The sequence below is a fragment of the Siphateles boraxobius genome, unplaced genomic scaffold, assembly GCF_051911475.1.
Source record: "Siphateles boraxobius isolate OS27281-9 unplaced genomic scaffold, OSU_SipBor_1 207, whole genome shotgun sequence".
NCBI classification, from domain to species: Eukaryota; Metazoa; Chordata; class Actinopteri; order Cypriniformes; family Leuciscidae; genus Siphateles; species Siphateles boraxobius.
Genome location: NW_027508819.1, coordinates 2366009 through 2385238, shown reverse-complemented (window position 1 = coordinate 2385238; position 19230 = coordinate 2366009). Strand labels below are relative to the sequence as shown.

Here is a 19230-nt window from a genome sequence, read left to right as displayed (position 1 = left end):
TTAATACCTCCACTAGCTCATCACTTTCGGGAGTGTAAGGTAGCGAATCCTCCACATCTCCCTCATTTATAACTGGTGCCTCAGCTCGAGCGGAAGAAACCGCAGCGCGTGCTTCCGAACACGGGAGTGAGGCACTGGATCTCACAGGTGAAGGGAGAGATAAGGCAGAGCCCGTCTCTAACCCCGCTGAGAGATCCATCTGCGATCCCCACGACACGCGTCGTCGCTCTGCCTCGGCAAGAGCGGGACCCGAACCGCAGGGAGCGCGCACCAAACCGCTCTCCTCGAAGAGCGCCCGGCGGGAGCGGAGCGTCCTTAATGGCAGACGCTCGCAATGCTCACAATCAGCTCCCTCGAGAGCTGACTGGGCATGCTGCACTCCCAAACAAACAACACAAAGAACGTGTGTATCCCCACTCGTAAAATAACGCGAGCAGGGAGGGACACACTTCCTAAACTGCTGTTCGTTCGCCATATCTCTTTTAATATATATATATATATATATATATATATATATATATATATATATATATATATAAATTGTTTGTGTGGTGCAGAGTATGTGAAGACAGGCAATATTCACGCAGGGACAGATTCACATATAGCGCGACTGAAGGCACAGAAAGCTGTTGCGCTTGTGTTTATGGGATGCTTTATAGTTTCCTGGTCGATGACGTCACCCGCCTATGACGTTCCATCTCTCCATTGGGCTGATTCCATACGTGCTTCATGACGCACAACGCAGGGGCGTTCCCACAGCGTTTGACGCAGCTCGAGTTTGTTTTAAATTGGAATTTATTATTTTTACCATTTGCTTTAACTATTCCTAGTGTACAGAATATATTACTGTGTAAAATATAATACTTGGAATTCACAAATTTTTGCATACAAACACTGTGGTGATTTCTATTAATTTGCGAGTCAGATATGGCTCTTTATTTATTGTGAGCTTTCATGAAATCAATAATGCAGTCCTTCATTACTGAAGACAGTGTGTGATATTGTTTGTATCAGAGTTTGAGCATGAACACTGGACTCAGTGTCTGACTGTGTTGTCCAGGTTCTGATCACTCTCTACTGGCTGGGTCGAGCAGCCAACACCAGCGCCTCTTACAGCGGGCCCACGCTGGCCCTGCAGGAGTTTGAGGGACTGCGCTCACTGATGAGAACGGTACACAAACACACACACACACACACACACACACACACACACAGCCAACACGAGCGCCTCTTACAGCGGGCCCACGCTGGCCCTGCAGGAGTTTGAGGTACTGCGCTCACTGATGAGAACGGTACACACACACACACACACACACACACACACACACACACACACACACACACACACACACACACACACACACACACACACACACACACACACACACACACACAGCACACAGCACACAGCACAAACACCACAGCAAGAGTGATAACCTGATCTATGCCAGTTTGCCATTAATCCTCAAATCCAGAGAGCAGAGTTTGAGAGTCGGACTCTTTTACATGGACTAGTTACTCCCAACAGAATTTATTTCTGATTTTTGCATCCAAGAAAATATATTTGTGGCATTTTGTGTTGTTTTGTAGTGGGATGAGCAACAGTAAGGGTATAATTACCTGTAAATATATGTAATTATTACTGAAAAAAGGCAGAAATGTGTTTCACACTAATACTTGCACGCTGTCACTAATTACATACTGTACATCCGAAATGCATTTGACCGTTTATTATATTATTGTCTATTGATTTTGCCGTTTACAGCTTAAAATAGTGCTACATTTCAAAAGTACATATAAAATGAATATAAATGTACTGGTGAAATCAGGCATTATGAACACTATCAAATATTCATGTTTATCAGTTTAATACAGGGGTTTCAACCTGGGGACCGCAAGGAAGTGCTAGGGGTCTGTGGAAGTGCTTAGAGGAAATCAGTGGAAAACTATTATTGAAAAATAAATGTTTAAAATAAATGTAAAAAATAGATAAAATACAAAATTTATGTAAGTAAATTAATAAAATGAAAATAGTTTTAAAAGAATTATAAGTTAAATAAAAAAAGATTAAATAAAAAAAAAAAAATGTATATATATACATATATATATATTTATTTAAGTATTTCACAAATAATATTTTACACGCATTTATAATATATATATTTGCAATATGAATTGGATCTTTATATATAAAAATGTATAGCTGCCCTTTAAACTTTAGGATATGGGTCCCTCGTATGAGAATGATGGTGTCTGAAAGTCTGAAAATAATTAAGCCTAATTAAAGGGACAATGTGTATTTTTTTAGGTATTTTATAATGGTAAATGGTAAATGGACTGCATTTATATAGCGCTTTCACAGACCCAATGGACACCAAAGCGCTTTACATATTTTGCCTCACATTCACCCATACACTCACTCATTCATACATTCATATTATCTAAAATAAATACTTTTATTCATAAATATGTCCTCAATGGTGTACAAATACCTCTGCCGATTATCTGACTTATCCTCGTAAACAAAGAATTTATTATCTTTATATACATGTGACGGGTAGGTCCACGGAGGCTTCCATGTCGTTCCGCCATATTGAAAAACTATAAAAGCAGAGAGGGTCAAAAAGTACTAGGCCAACGCGTTTCCACAAGGTGTTTTCGTTCAGAGCCAGTGTCACGTGACTGAAAGCAGCAGAACCGGATGAGAGAGCAGTGAGAGGCGCTTCACGGCCCCAGCAAGTTTTAAAGGCTGCATTGTACTGTTATTATTCATACTGTAACATTCGTTTGTTCGTTGTGTCAAGTTGCAGTTTGTTTGAAATAACAAACCTGTTCACCCGAAGGAAAACTTGACGAAGTGCTATTAGAAGACATCCTGTCATAGCTTTTTGGTACATAACAGCTACCGTAGATGCAACACGCATTTGAAAAAGAGAGGCGCTGGAGAGCACAATTCGTTTGAATGCAAAACACAATTTCACCGCTAGATGGGAGATGTAGATAGTAGATAGAGACCTACACAATGTCCCTTTAAACTTAATTCCGTGTCATGGGCTGAACTCGCAAAGTTGTGTCTCTCTGCTTCATATCAGAACTTTTATATCCTTTTAAAACACTTGTGTATGAAGACCGTCAATGTGCTCCGTCCAGCTCACATCATTCACTCTGAGCACAATGTTCAATTTTTGTGGTCTCATATGGATTTTGACTAATGTTTGGTTAACTTTTTTGCAGAAAAATTGCAGAAATTTGTCACAAATGCAAGCTACTTCAAGCAGTGCCCAGATTTTGCATTAATTTTTGCGATGGCCAGATCAGACTGACTGGTGAGCAACCGCTCTGAACACTCAGAAACGTCTCGGGTTACGACTGTGGCGAGCAGGACGAGTGCGAGGGACGTGAGAGAACGGCGCGAGGCCGGTGGCGTGAGTGATAATGAATGACAGCTGTGAGACGCACCGGTCTCGCATCTCTCACGTCGCCTCGGCCTCGTCCTGCTCGCCACAGACTGTAACCCTTGTTCCCTGAGAAGAGAACGAGACACTACGTGGACTACGACACTTTGGGGTACGGCCTTTGCATAACGCATCTGAAGTATGAATGAAACTAATCAAATCCTGATCGGTGTTGCGTCATGACGTAACGTGTGACGGCATACACGGAAGCTACACAGGGACGCCGGCACACGACAGAGGTAGCTTCTGCGATGAAGCAAGTCGCTCCCAGGGAGGGGAAGGCGTGGCGGAGGTATGCAGTGTCTCGTTCCCTTCTCAGGGAACAAGGGTTAAAGTCGTAACCCGAGACACTCCCTTTCCAGGGAACTGGAACTGCGTCCATACGACACTTTGGGGAACGAGGTCCCACTATGCCACATTGAGCCCTGCCTGTCCCAGTGTGAAGCTGCGCACAGGCACACTTAGGGCGAGAGCACTAGAGTGGCCGGCATAGAAGAAATCTCCAGGCTATAGATAAAAGTGTGTGGGGTGGCCTATCCTGCTGCATCACACACTTCCTGGATCGGGGCCCCGAGAGGAGGGCTCTAAAGGACGCTATGCCGCTGGTTGAATGAGCCCTCATGGCCAAAGGTGAAGGCAAGCTGAGCACCTGATAGGCCAAAGAGATAGCCTGAACGACCCAGTTACTGATGGTCTGTTTGGATTCAATATGTCCCGCCTTAGCTTCCTGTTTCAGTGGAGATTACGTCAACGCATCAAACAAAGCTGGCACTTCATTGGGACTTTGAGCATTTGATTATAAAGCAAGTTGAGCCTGACTTGGGCCTGATTCTGAGTTCGTGTGAAAACAAACTCCACCTCTGTCCATCATTCTTGAGGTCATCACTGGAAGAGGGTGTTTTTTCAGATCACTGGATTCTTCTGCAGATCTCCAGGGAATACAGTGATCTCACACACACACGTCAGTGGGACAAATCACAATCTGCTGTTTTGTGCTGTTTTTTTAGAATTGTGTAGAAGAAAGACGTTATCACACTGATTGGAACAGCAGCTCATGCGATAGCCTATGATGTCACTAGACTGACATTTATGAGTCCATCATGTGATGTGTCCTTTGCGTGAAAAGTGTTTCTCCATCTGGTCAGATAGTCACACACAGCTGATCCAGCACTGATCTGGGGTCAGTCACACACAGCTGATCCAGCACCGATCTGGGGTCATTCCAACACAGCTGATCCAGCACTGGTCTGGGGTCAGTCACACACAGCTGATCCTGCACTGATCTGGGGTCAGTCACACACAGCTGATCCAGCACTGATCTGGAGTCAGTCACACACAGCTGATCCAGCACTGATCTGGGGTCAGCACTGATCTTGGGTCAGTCACACACAGCTGATCCAGCACTGATCTGGAGTCAGTCACACACAGCTGATCCAGCACTGATCTGGGGTCAGCACTGATCTTGGGTCAGTCACATACAGCTGATCCAGCACTGATCTGGGGTCAGTCACACACAGCTGATTCAGCACTGATCTTGGGTCAGTCACACACAGCTGATCCAGCACTGATCTGGGGTCAGTAACACACAGCTGATTCAGCACTGATCTTGGGTCAGTCACACACAGCTGATCCAGCACTGATCTGGGGTCAGTAACACACAGCTGATCCAGCACTGATCTGGGGTCAGTCACACACAGCTGATTCAGCACTGATCTGGGGTCAGCACTGATCTGGGGTCAGTCACACACAGCTGATCCAGCACTGATCTGGGGTCAGTCACACACCGCTGATCCAGCACTGATCTGGGGTCAGTCACACATAGCTGATTCGGGGTCAGTAACACACAGCTGATCTGGGGTCAGTCACACACAGCTGATCCAGCACTGGTCTGGGGTCAGTCACACACAGCTGATCTGGGGTCAGTCACACACAGCTGATCCAGCACTGGTCTGGGGTCAGTCACACACAGCTGATCTGGGGTCAGTCACACACAGCTGATCCAGCACTGATCTGGGGTCAGTCACACACAGCTGATCCAGCACTGGTCTGGGGTCAGTCACACACAGCTGATCTGGGGTCAGTCACACACAGCTGATCCAGCACTGGTCTGGGGTCAGTCACACACAGCTGATCCAGCACTGGTCTGGGGTCAGTCACACACAGCTCCAGCACTGGTCTGGGGTCAGTCACACACAGCTGATCCAGCACTGGTCTGGGGTCAGTCACACACAGCTGATCCAGCACTGGTCTGGGGTCAGTCACACACAGCTGATCCAGCACTGATCTGGGGTCAGTCACACACAGCTGATCCAGCACTGATCTGGGGTCAGTCACACACAGCTGATCTGGGATCAGTCACACACAGCTGAACCAGCACTGATCTGGGGTCAGTCACACACAGCTGATCTGGGGTCAGTCACACACAGCTGATCCAGCACTGATCTGGGGTCAGTGGCAGCGCTGCAGGACTCGAATGAAAGGCTGCTTTGTGCACAGCTGAAGGATCAAGAGCTGACTTGAGCTGTGCTTTAATCAGAGAACCGCACTTTAAGTGCCAGTGCCTGTCAGTCACAGCTAAACCGTTATATAAACCTCATCCATTCTGTGCTTACATCCAGGAGAAACTGTCTCTCGCATACTCTCCTGAGTAGGTACTTATTTTGAATACGTAATTAATTCACGACTGCTAAAAAACTGCATTCTATATAGTATGAATGTGTGTAGTATGAATGTAATCCAGACGTACTACAATCGCCATGACCAGCGTCAGTTATGATATCAGTTATGATATGGTAGTACAGTGTCAGTTATGATATCAGTTATGATATGGCAGTACAGTGTCAGCTTTGATATCAGTTATGATATGATAGTACAGTGTCAGTTATGATATTAGTTATGATATGATAGTACAGTGTCAGTTATGATATCAGTTATGATAGGATAGTACAGTGTCAGTTATGATATCAGTTATGATAGGATAGTGTCAGTTATGATATAAGTTATGATATGATAGTACAGTGTCAGTTATGATATTAGTTATGATATGATAGTACAGTGTCAGTTATGATATCAGTTATGATACGATAGTAAAGTGTCAGTTATGATATCAGTTATGATATGGTAGTACAGTGTCAGCTTTGATATCAGTTATGATATGATAGTACAGTGTCAGTTATGATATTAGTTATGATATGATAGTACAGTGTCAGTTATGAAATCAGTTATGATACGATAGTACAGTGTCAGTTATGATATCAGTTATGATATGATAGTACAGTGTCATTTATGATATCAGTTATTATACGATAGTACAGTGCCAGTTATGATATCAGTTATGATACGATAGTACAGTGTCAGTTATGAAATCAGTTATGATATGATAGTACAGTGTCAGTTATGATATCAGTTATGATATGATAGTACAGTGTCAGTTATGATATCAGTTATGATATGATAGTACAGTGTCAGTTATGATACCAGTTATGATATGATAGTACAGCGTCAGTTATGATATCAGTTATGATATGATTGTACAGTGTCAGTTATGATATTAGTTATGATACGATAGAACAGTGTCAGTTATGATAAGGTAGTGTCAGTTATGATATCAGTTATGATACGATAGTACAGTGTCAGTTATGATATCAGTTATGATATTAGTTATGATATGATAGTGTCAGTTATGATATCAGTTATGATATGGTAGTACAGTGTCAGTTATGATATCAGTTATGATATGATAGTACAGTGTCAGTTATGATATAAGTTATGATACGATAGAACAGTGTCAGTTATGATATGATAGTGTCAGTTATGATATCAGTTATGATACGATAGAACAGTGTCAGTTATGATATGATAGTGTCAGTTATGATATCAGTTCTGATACGATAGTACAGTGTCAGTTATGATATCAGTTATGATATTAGTTATGATATGATAGTGTCAGTTATGATATCAGTTATGATATGGTAGTACAGTGTCAGTTATGATATCAGTTATGATATTAGTTATGATATGATAGTGTCAGTTATGATATCAGTTCTGATACGATAGTACAGTGTCAGTTATGATATCAGTTATGATATTAGTTATGATATGATAGTGTCAGTTATGATATCAGTTATGATATGGTAGTACAGTGTCAGTTATGATATCAGTTATGATATGATAGTACAGTGTCAGTTATGATATAAGTTATGATACGATAGAACAGTGTCAGTTATGATATGATAGTGTCAGTTATGATATCAGTTATGATACGATAGAACAGTGTCAGTTATGATATCAGTTATGATATGATTGTACAGTGTCAGTTATGATATAAGTTATGATATGATTGTACAGTGTCAGTTATGATATAAGTTATGATACAATAGTACAGTGTCAGTTATGATATTAGTTATGATATGATAGTACAGTGTCATTTATGATATCAGTTATTATACGATAGTACAGTGCCAGTTATGATATGATAGTGTCAGTTATGATATCAGTTATGATATGATAGTGTCAGTTATGATATCAGTTATGATATGGTAGTATAGTGTCAGTTATGATATCAGTTATGGTATGATAGTACAGTGCCAGTTATGATATGATAGTGTCAGTTATGATATCAGTTATGATATGATAGTGTCAGTTATGATATCAGTTATGATATGGTAGTATAGTGTCAGTTATGATATCAGTTATGGTACGGTAGTACAGTGTCAGTTATGATATCAGTTATGATATGATGGTGTCAGTTATGATATCAGTTATGATATGGTAGTATAGTGTCAGTTATGATATCAGTTATGGTATGATAGTACAGTGTAAGTAACGATATCAGTTATGATATGATAGTGTCAGTTATGATATCAGTTATGATATGGTAGTACAGTGTCAGTTATGATATCAGTTATGATATCAGAATCAGAATCAGAAAGAGCTTTATTGCCAAGTGTGCTTGCACACACAAGGAATTTGTTTTGGTACTGAGGCTTCCAGTGGACATATACAAATACAAATACAACATGAAACATAATACTACAAATTATAAGAATAAAAAAAATAAAAATATAAATATATGAGAATAAAACTATCACAGTTGGGTTTAGTCAGAATAGACATTTTCAGATTTACAGATTATGAACCTATTTACAGTGTTTTGAATATTATAAATAAATAAATCTACATATAAGTATCACCTGAGTTGTAGGATATTGCACTAAACAGTGGGAGTATTGCACTTACAGGCATATGCCTTGGGAGGAGTGTTAACTGTTCAGGAGGGAAATGGCCTGTGGGAAGAAACTGTTCCTGTGCCGAGATGTTCTTGTGGCCAGTGATCTGAGTCTCCGTCTTGACGGTAACAGTTCAAACAGGAGGTGTCCAGGGTGAGTGGATTCTGTGATGATTTTACCTGCTCTCTTCCTCACTCTGGAAGAGTACAGGTCCTGGAGGTTTGGCAGGGGGGCACCAATGATCATCTCCGCAGTCCGGACTGTCCGTTGTAGTCTCCTGATGTCTGATTTGGTAGCTGAACCAAACCAGACAGTGATGGAAGCGCACAAGACAGACTCAATGACAGCTGAGTAGAACTGAATCAGCAGATCCTGTGGCAGGTTGAACTTCCTCAGCTGGCGAAGGAAGTACAGTCTCTGCTGGGCCTTTTTCACAGTGGAGTCAATGTGATTGTCCCACTGCTTCCACAGTGCTGTTCATGATGGTGAGTGGGGGGAGTGCTGGGCTGTTCCTCCTGAAGTCCACGATCATCTCCACTGTTTTGAGCGTGTTCAGCTCAAGGTTGTTATAACTGCACCAGGCAGCCAGCTGTTCAACCTCCAGTCTGTAAGCAAACTCGTCACCGTTTTGGATGAAACCGATGACAGTGGTGTCGTCTGCAAATTTCAGGAGCTTGACAGTGGGGTCTTTAGAAGTGCAGTCATTAGTGTACAGGGAGAAGAGCAGTGGGGAGAGAACACACCCTTGGGGGGCTCCGGTGCTGATTGTGAGTGTCTAGGATGTGTGTTTCACCCGTCTCACTCGCTGCTGCCGTTCCGTCAGGAAGCTGGTGATCCACTGACAGTACGAGGATGGTATGTAGAGCTGGGTCAGTTTGGCTGTGAGAAGACCAGGCATGATGGTATTGAAGGCCGAACTGAAGTCCACAAAGAGGATCCTTGCATAAGTCCCTGGTCTGTCGAGATGTTGCAGGATATAATGCAGTCCCATGTTGACTGCATCATCCACAGACCTGTTTGCTCTGTAGGCAAACTGAAAGGGATCCAGCAAGGGTCCAGTGAGGTCCTTCAGGTGGGCCTGCACCAGTCTTTCAAACGACTTCATGACCACAGACGTGAGAGCGACAGGTCTGTAGTCATTAAGTCCAGTGATTTTCGGTTTTTTGGGGACAGGAATGATAGTGGAGCGTTTGAAGCAGCAGGGAACTTCACACTGCTCCAATGATCTATTGAAGATCTGTGTGAAGACCGGGGCCAGTTGGTCAGCGCAGGCTTTTAAACAAGCAGATGAGATGCCGTCTGGGCCTGAGGCTTTCCTAGTCTTCTGTTTTTTGAAGACTCGGCTCACGTCCTCCACACAGACCTTAAGCTCAGGTTGGATGGCAGGAGGGGGGAGTGATAATTGGAGTGCAGGAGGTGATGGTGAATGTGTGAAGTGCAGATCAGACCAGGTGTGTGGTGTGAATGAGGGCTTTTCAAACCGGCAGTAAAATGAATTTAAATCGTCAGCCAGGTGTTGATTGTCCACAGATCGAGGGGATGGTGACTTGTAGTTGGTGATGTTCCTCAGGCCATTCCAGACTGATGATGGGTCGTTGGATGAAAACTGGTTTTTCAGTTTATCAGAGTAGTTCCTTTTAGCAACTCTGATCTCCTTTGTCAATCTGTTTCTGGCCTGGTTATACAAGATTTTATCCCCACTTCTGTAAGCATCCTCTTTGGCATGACGAAGGTGTTTGAGTTTCCCAGTATACCATGGTTTATCATTAGTGAATGATAAGAATGTCCTGGTAGGAATGCATGTATCCTCACAGAAACTTATATATGATGTTACAGTATCTGTGAGCTCATCCAGATCATTGGTAGCAGCTTCAAAAACAGTCCAATCAGTGCAATCAAAGCAGGCCTGTAGATCCTGCTCTGCTTCATTAGTCCATCTTTTTACAGTCCTTATTCCAGGTTTAGCTGATTTCATTTTCTGCCTGTAGGTCGGTATGAGATGAACCAAACAGTGATCAGAGAGCCCCAAAGCTGCCCGTGGGACGGAGTGATACGCATTTCTTATTGTGGTGTAACAGTGGTCCAGTATATTACTGTCTCTGGTGGGACATGTAACGTGCTGTCTGTATTTTGGTAGTTCACGGGAAAGATTTGCTTTGTTAAAATCCCCAAGAATGATTAAAAGAGAGTCTGGGTACCTTTGTTCCGTTTCAGCTATTTGTTCAGCCAGCTGTTGTAGCGCCGCGCTCACGCACGCGTCTGGAGGGATGTAAACATTCACGAGAATGAAAGAGGAAAATTCCCGAGGCGAGTAGAAGGGTTTACAGTTTATGAAATGTGCCTCTAATTTGGGAGAGCACATCTTCTTCAGTGTTGTTACATCTGAACACCAACTTTCGTTAATGTAGAAACACAATCCACCACCTCTCGTTTTCCCCGTTAGCTCCGCGATGCGATCCGCTCGGAACAGCTGGAAGCCCGGCAGATGTATTGCTTTGTCCGGTATGGCTTCACTCAGCCAGGTTTCAGTGAAGCACAAAGCAGCAGAGTTTAAAAAATCCTTGTTAGTGTGGGTGAGGAGAAGAAGTTCATCCGTTTTGTTAGGAAGGGATCGGAGATTTGCGAGATGAATACTGGGGAGTGCAGTGCGCAGGCCGCGCTCGCGGAGTTTAACCAGCGCGCCGGCTCGCTTCCCGCGTTTGCGTCTGAACGCGCGTTTGAACAACAACGCTGCACCTCCGACGAGAATGTCCAGCAAAACGTCTGAATAATCAAAAACTGTAGAAAAGGTTTCTGGTGTATGTTTCCTAATGTCCAGTAGTTCGTCTTTGGTGAAACTGATAGGAAAAGAATGACTAAACGCAGAACAAACGAACAAAAACAACACAATAGCTGGAGAGCTCCACACCGAGGCAGCCATCCGCGGCGCCATCTTGGAATGTATGGTGTCAGATATGATAGTACAGTGTCAGTTATGGTATGATAGTACAGTGTCAGTAATGATATCAGTTATGATATCAGTTATGATATGATAGTGTCAGTTATGATATCAGTTATGATATGGTAGTACAGTGTCAGTTATGATATCAGTTATGATATGATAGTACAGTGTCAGTTATGATATAAATTATGATACGATAGTACAGTGTCAGTTATGATATAAATTATGATATGATAGAACAGTGTCAGTTATGATATCAGTTATGATATGATAGTGTCAGTTATGATATCAGTTATGATATGGTAGTACAGTGTCAGTTATGATATCAGTTATGATATGATAGTACAGTGTCAGTTATGATATAAATTATGATACGATAGTACAGTGTCAGTTATGATATAAATTATGATACGATAGAACAGTGTCAGTAATGATATCAGTTCTGATACGATAGTACAGTGTCAGTTATGATATCAGTTATGATATTAGTTATGATATGATAGTGTCAGTTATGATATCAGTTATGATATGGTAGTACAGTGTCAGTTATGATATCAGTTATGATATTAGTTATGATATGATAGTGTCAGTTATGATATCAGTTCTGATACGATAGTACAGTGTCAGTTATGATATCAGTTATGATATTAGTTATGATATGATAGTGTCAGTTATGATATCAGTTATGATATGGTAGTACAGTGTCAGTTATGATATCAGTTATGATATGATAGTACAGTGTCAGTTATGATATAAGTTATGATACGATAGAACAGTGTCAGTTATGATATGATAGTGTCAGTTATGATATCAGTTATGATACGATAGAACAGTGTCAGTTATGATATGATAGTGTCAGTTATGATATCAGTTATGATATGATAGTACAGTGTCAGTTATGATATAAGTTATGATACGATAGAACAGTGTCAGTTATGATATGATAGTGTCAGTTATGATATCAGTTATGATATGATAGTGTCAGTTATGATATCAGTTATGATATGATAGTACAGTGTCAGTTATGATATCAGTTATGATACGATAGTACAGTGTCAGTTATGATATCAGTTATGATATGATAGTACAGTGTCAGTTATGATACCAGTTATGATATGATAGTACAGCGTCAGTTATGATATCAGTTATGATATGATTGTACAGTGTCAGTTATGATATAAGTTATGATATGATTGTACAGTGTCAGTTATGATATAAGTTATGATACAATAGTACAGTGTCAGTTATGATATTAGTTATGGTATGATAGTACAGTGTCAGTTATGACATCAGTTATGATATGATAGTACAGTGTCAGTTATGATATTAGTTATGATACGATAGAACAGTGTCAGTTATGATAAGGTAGTGTCAGTTATGATATCAGTTATGATACGATAGTACAGTGTCAGTTATGATATCAGTTATGATATGGTAGTACAGTGTCAGTTATGATATCAGTTATGATATGATAGTGTCAGTTATGATATCAGTTATGGTACGGTAGTACAGTATCAGTTATGATATCAGTTATGATATTATGGTGTCAGTTATGATATCAGTTATGATATCAGTTATGATAGGATAGTGTCAGTTATGATATCAGTTATGATATCAGTTATGATAGGATAGTGTCAGTTATGATATCAATTATGATATGGTAGTACAGTGTCAGTTATGATATGATAGTACAGTGTCAGTAATGATATCAGTTATGGTATGATAGTACAGTGTCAGTAATGATATCAGTTATGGTATGATAGTACAGTGTCAGTTATGATATCAGTTATGATATTATAGTGTCAGTTATGATATCAGTTATGATATGGTAGTACAGTGTTCAGAAGTAGGGCATCAAAGTGTTGTCTACTTTTTATTATATAGTACCATGAATTCGGACACACTTCTTTTGTCACATACAGTTTTTCATCTATGGTATAGTAGGGAAGTATGTGATTTCAGACACAGCCTTATAGTGGGATTTTGATTCATCGAGTGACTTAAAGCTTTTAAATCCATTCGAAAAACAATTTGTTCAAGTAATTTAGTGACTCTTTTTTTATACATTATAATGTCAGTATCTTTGTCTATTATAAGTCACTGAATCATTCACTTAGCAGATTAATTCACAAACACTGAATGTCTTTAAGAACAAAATACATTCAAAGGAGCCTTTCATAACAGAAACAAGTCGATTTACAAGTCATTACTAAACAATTAAACATATACTGTATATATATATATATATATATATATATATATATATATATATATATATATATATATATATATATATATATAGTCACTTTTATCTGGACTTTCAGTTTGTTTTCATCAATCACGTGTCTTTGTCTTTGTTTCCGCCACTCCTCTGTTCCTGTGGTCACTGCTCTTCTTCTCTTCCTCCACAGATGTACATCATTGAGTTCATTACCTGTGTGTGTTCAGTTCTCTGTGCTCATTCTTTAGTTGTCGGATGATGTTCATGTATACTCATGTATGTGTGTGTATTACTCTGTTACGCCTTATGGATTAAACCTCGTTTATATTTTGATTCTGCCTTCACCTGTCTTCATCTTAATCTAGTAACACACACACACACACACACACACACACACACACACACACACACACACACACACACACACACACACACACACACACACACACACACACACACACACACACACACACACACACACACATATATATATACACACTCACCCTCATTCCGTTCAACACATATTCTCATATTTTATTTGAGTACTGATTACCATTTACTTATGAAAATAAGAAACTTTATATTCCTATTATATATTTGAATGTTATTCACTTTTATTAATGCTTTTTCTTTTATATTGTTGTATTTCTCTTTTATTTTTTTCTTATTTTTGTGAAGCACTTTGAGATGTAACTTTTAAAGGCGCTATAGATAATAACATTTATCATTATTATTAACTTACGTTGATCTTTGAAAAACACACGAAGAAACTTTAAATGAAATCTAAGAGATTTCTGTCCCTCCATTGACAGTTCATGCACTACCACTGTCTCTTCCAAAAGTTCATTAAGAGATCGCGAAACTAATTCATTTGATTTGAGTGGTTTTTGTCCAAATTTTCTGAAGAGATTAGATGGCTTTATATGATTAAATTTAGGCTTTTATTCACATATAAACATTGAACAGCGAATATAAACAGAAGCTCAATTGTACTTGCTTGACCCACAAGAACAGACCTGAAGCTCAATCGTGTTGCGAAGCTCATTCCAAACATGTTTGTTTTTGTTCACAATCAAAACCTCGGACTGCAAACCTGTGATGTTGTGTGTGTGTGTGTGTGTGTGTGTGTGTGTCAGGAAGCACAGCAGTTGGACAGCCCGCAGCGCAGCGTCAGGGACAGTGGTTATATCGACTGCTGTGAATCGGAGCGCAGCATCTCTCTCTCCCCGCCGACACACACACGAGACGACTCGTTCGACAGCCTGGACTCCAGCGGCTCACGCTCCCATCACACGCCCTCGCCCGACGGCCTGCTCGCCCTCGGCTACAGCGATGGTAAGCCTCTCACTGACACCACTGCAGCTCATCCATGGGTTCAAACTAGCAATGGGTTCAAAGTTGACAACCGGTAAACATCTGGGAGTAATAGGGTTGTGTGAATGCAGTAGTTGTTCCTCGAATCCCTGATTGAGGAAAACTGAGGAAGCTTGTCAGAAAGATCAGCTGACCCGATGTTGAGTCCGTCAGAAAGATCAGCTGACCCAGTGTTGACTGTCCTCTTGCTGACTGCTGATATTGTGCTCTTCCCTAACCGAGCGTTGTTACGCCTTACAATGTGCAAGAAATGTGGAGAAATTGAGCAGTTTACTTCAGAAACAAAGTGAAACATGTTCAACTGAGACAATGGGGGGCATTTATCCTTCCTTGCTTCTGTAAAAGTTGCGGCAGCATGCTAGTTATGCTTAACTAAAATAAAAATATAACTCGATTTCAGACGCAGTCTGAGTCTGACAATGTCATTCGTTTTTATCCAAGGCGAGTGTTATTAGCTTGGGGAAATACTCTAGTGAAGTGAAATCTAAGTCCATGTCCAACTCTAAATTGTAAGGAACTTATATCTTTGATTTCATAGTAATACTTTACAATAAGGTTCATTTGTTTATTATTCATGTATTAACTAACATGAACTAACCATGAGCAACACATTTGTTACTGTACTTGTTAATCTTAGTTAATAATAATAATTATAATAATACACCTGTTAATTGTTTGTTCATGTTATGTCACAGTCAGTGCATTAACTAATGTTAACTAATACAACTTTTGATTTTAATAATGTTTTAGTAAATGCTGAAATTAATATTAACTAAGATTAATAAATGCTGTATAAGTGCAGTTCATTATTAGTTAATGTTAACAAATTGAACTAATAAAACCTTATTGTAAAGTGGTACAGATTTCATGATAGCTAACACTATATGCATATAATACATACATACAATTTACAACATCAACAAAACTAAATATGAATTCGTCATAATTACCTTACCCAGGAAAGTGTCAAACTGAGCTATCATGTCAAGCCAGAATTCAAATGCATGATCCTACAGCTGACCTGAAGGAGAACAGACATGACAGACATGCACTCGAAGTGTGTGTGTGTGTGTGTGTGTGTGTGTGTGTGTGTGTGTGTGTGTGTGTGTGTGTGTGTGTGTGTGTGTGTGTGTGTGTGTGTGTGTGTGTGTGTGTGTGTTAACAGAGACATCGTCCTGTGCCTGTATGTCACATGTTCTCTCTCTCTCTCTGTTCTCGGGTGTTTCTGGGCTTTCGTCAGCTGGTGTGTCTCGGTCACATGACTTCATCTGTGTCTGCACACTAATACAATACGCTAATGCTGCTATTGCGTTTGTTGACTGCTGTAACCCCAGTCAGATTATAACACATTGCAATTATGTTTTTATGTAAATAATTATTAACTAGCTAGACGATGGCTAAACTCTCTCAGAAATTACAGCTAGTCATCTAAATATTAGCACAGCTGTTCTTTCACGTACACAAAAATGCTATTTATGCGTGAAACACAAAATTAATAGCTCAACGCTCATCTTCCACATGTTCAGTGAGTCGGTTGAGCTGCGTGTGCAATTGATGATATCAGCGCAAGGGCGTGGCTTAAATCTGGTCAAATTTGAATTAAAATTGCAGTCTCTTTTTTTAAAGTGAACTCTAATGCAATGCTTCATTGATATGTGTGACTGACCGAGGCTGATGCTGCGCTACACACAGATGTGACGTCATGTGGTCTGACCGTGTGGTTTCAGTCGGCTCTGCAAGTGTTTGTGTTGATCTGAGTGCCGTCGCCATGGTTACAGACTTATTACAGCCTTTCCTGATGAAACAGAGAGAAGGAGAACAGCATATCATTGTTGCACATAATATATATCAGGATAATCAAAGAGATTGAGGTTCAAGGCCCAAAATAAATTTCAATAGTTTCATTTTTTCATTCGACACAAACCATGTTTATCCATTGTGCAAATTAACCCTCATTAGTGCGGGTCCTGTTCTCTGTGGCTTCATGTCATTTTGGTCTTGGTTTTTGGGGATGTCACACAGCCTGTCCACGCTGACAAAATACAGTACAGGAGAGTTTAATTGGATCTACAGTCTTTGACATAAACATCACAAGATATAGAAATTGTTCCTTCATTTTAAAAGTTGGTTTAAAAGCCAGTTTATTTTGCTGTCTTAACTACAGTATGCAGAACTAACGAGGATCGTTCGCTGCACTGTATTATTTACAGATCAGGACAGACGCCCAGCCCAGTTTGGGTGCAGTTTATCCTTCATATGCAAACACACATGCAAATCAACACACACACACACACTCTCTCTCACAGCAGTAATGTTTTAAACATCCTCATATAATCAGAGTCTACTGCACCCGTTGGGTTGAGTAAAAGTGGACGTTTGAACACTTAAATCAAACTTGGATCAGCCTGAGAATAAACAGGAAAACACAGTTGCATTTCTCCAGTCAAAACCCTTTATTTCCACAGTTTCCCACAAATCCATCTCTGTCCCCAGAGCTCCTAGAAAACATTCAGTTTTAGTATTAGATTGTACTTTTCTAGAGAAATTGTGAATGAGAGGCAGAGGCTTTATCCCAGAATGCAGTGCTCAGTGATGGGGCCATTGGTCTGACAGCAGACGGACTGGTGACACGACAGAAGAGCAAAGTCGTTCAGTAAAGTAATCCTGTCAGGATCACTACTGTCAAAGATGATTGAGCATTAGCATACAGTTACTGACGGATAAGAGCAGCGGTAAACACGCTCAGCGCTAACAGAACAAACATTCATGTATTACAGATATCAGTAATGTTGTTAATAGACTATGTAGGACAGGTGGAGCTGGGGATGGAGGAGGGTAATAATCAGAGATAAAGCTGACGATAGTCCTGAACAACACACGCGACTAACATGTCCTGCCAGAACTAAAATATTCGCTTGATATCTTACAGACTGAGGTTGTCATTCTTGTGTCGGCAAAAATAACGATTTTAGGGCTTAGAATCGCCAACCATCTCGTGATATAATACATGATATGATACACGTCATGTTTCAGTTGTGATTTAAACGGCACCAGATGCCCCTCGTCCTCCATAGCTTACTAAAACAGATAGTGCCGCCATTAGTTAAGCCAATGGTGTGAGTTTGAGCTTATTCATAGTCTCTGCACATTAAACTGGGATAAGAGGAAGTATTTAAACATCCCACATTTGGAAGAGCTCAGGCAAGTCTCAGATTATGCATTCGCTACTCTTTCATCCCTGTGGCACTGTCAAATGTCATGCATTTGGGCTGCGTACATTGTTTTCTTTGTTAGCGTGACATTAAATACAGGAAAAAAGCTACTAATGTAATTATGTAGTTCTTTTAAAGCAATCTGTAAAGCGCACGAGGTTACATTTCGGAGCGTCTGCAATCCTTCTTCATTTGAAGTCAATAGCACTCTCAAAGCATACGCATGAAGAGCATTTTTGCATATGTTGAGTTTTTAATATTTACCAAACCAGTGAGAGATCTATAAATGGTTCTCGGGGATATTTATGTGAGGGTTTGAAGTACACATGGAGATGGAATTATAACTTGCTCGTATAAAGGTATTTTATAATGTCTCTCTTCTCATAAGTTGATTTCAGCAGGATATACCAAGTTTTAATAAGACATCTATAAAAACTTTACTACTTTCGTTAACAGAATGTACATAGCATGTGAATAAATCCTTCTGGTCGAAATACTGTTTTTTGTTTGTTGGACAGTTTTTCAGCCATATTGCATATTAAGTGTCAGCTGTGGAAAGTGTGGCTGTTTTCACACTAGCTTCAGTTGTTTGGTCTGAACCCGAAACTGATTGTGCTATATATATATATATATATATATATATATATATATATATATATATAACGATCAGTTTATGCCTTTTTTTAACATTTTTAGAGTACATTAATAAAGGTACACTATGTAACATTTTCTTGTTTAACTCTTTCTCCGCTTAGAAAAATTGACATAATTTTCCGGCTTTCCGTGTTTTCATTGTTAT

The 19230-nt window shown here is 40.3% G+C and overlaps 1 protein-coding gene across 13 annotated transcripts in view; it reads left to right on the top strand.

Annotated features, from left to right (window-relative positions):
* The window catches only part of limch1b (LIM and calponin homology domains 1b), a 213270-nt gene that overhangs the window by 134568 nt on the left and 59472 nt on the right, over nt 1-19230 (top strand). For 12 of the 13 annotated variants that reach the window (XR_013206033.1, XR_013206034.1, XR_013206035.1 and 9 more), the window contains 2 exons: nt 1061-1171; nt 14982-15180. Coding sequence is in view for 10 of the 13 variants with exons in the window: in XM_077237735.1 (XP_077093850.1) it covers nt 1061-1171; nt 14982-15180 (310 nt within the window). In the remaining 3 variants the exon portion in view is untranslated. Of the gene's footprint in view, nt 1-1060; nt 1172-1218; nt 1293-14981; nt 15181-19230 lie in introns of those variants that run through there. The other variant, XM_077237740.1, reaches the window with a different exon arrangement.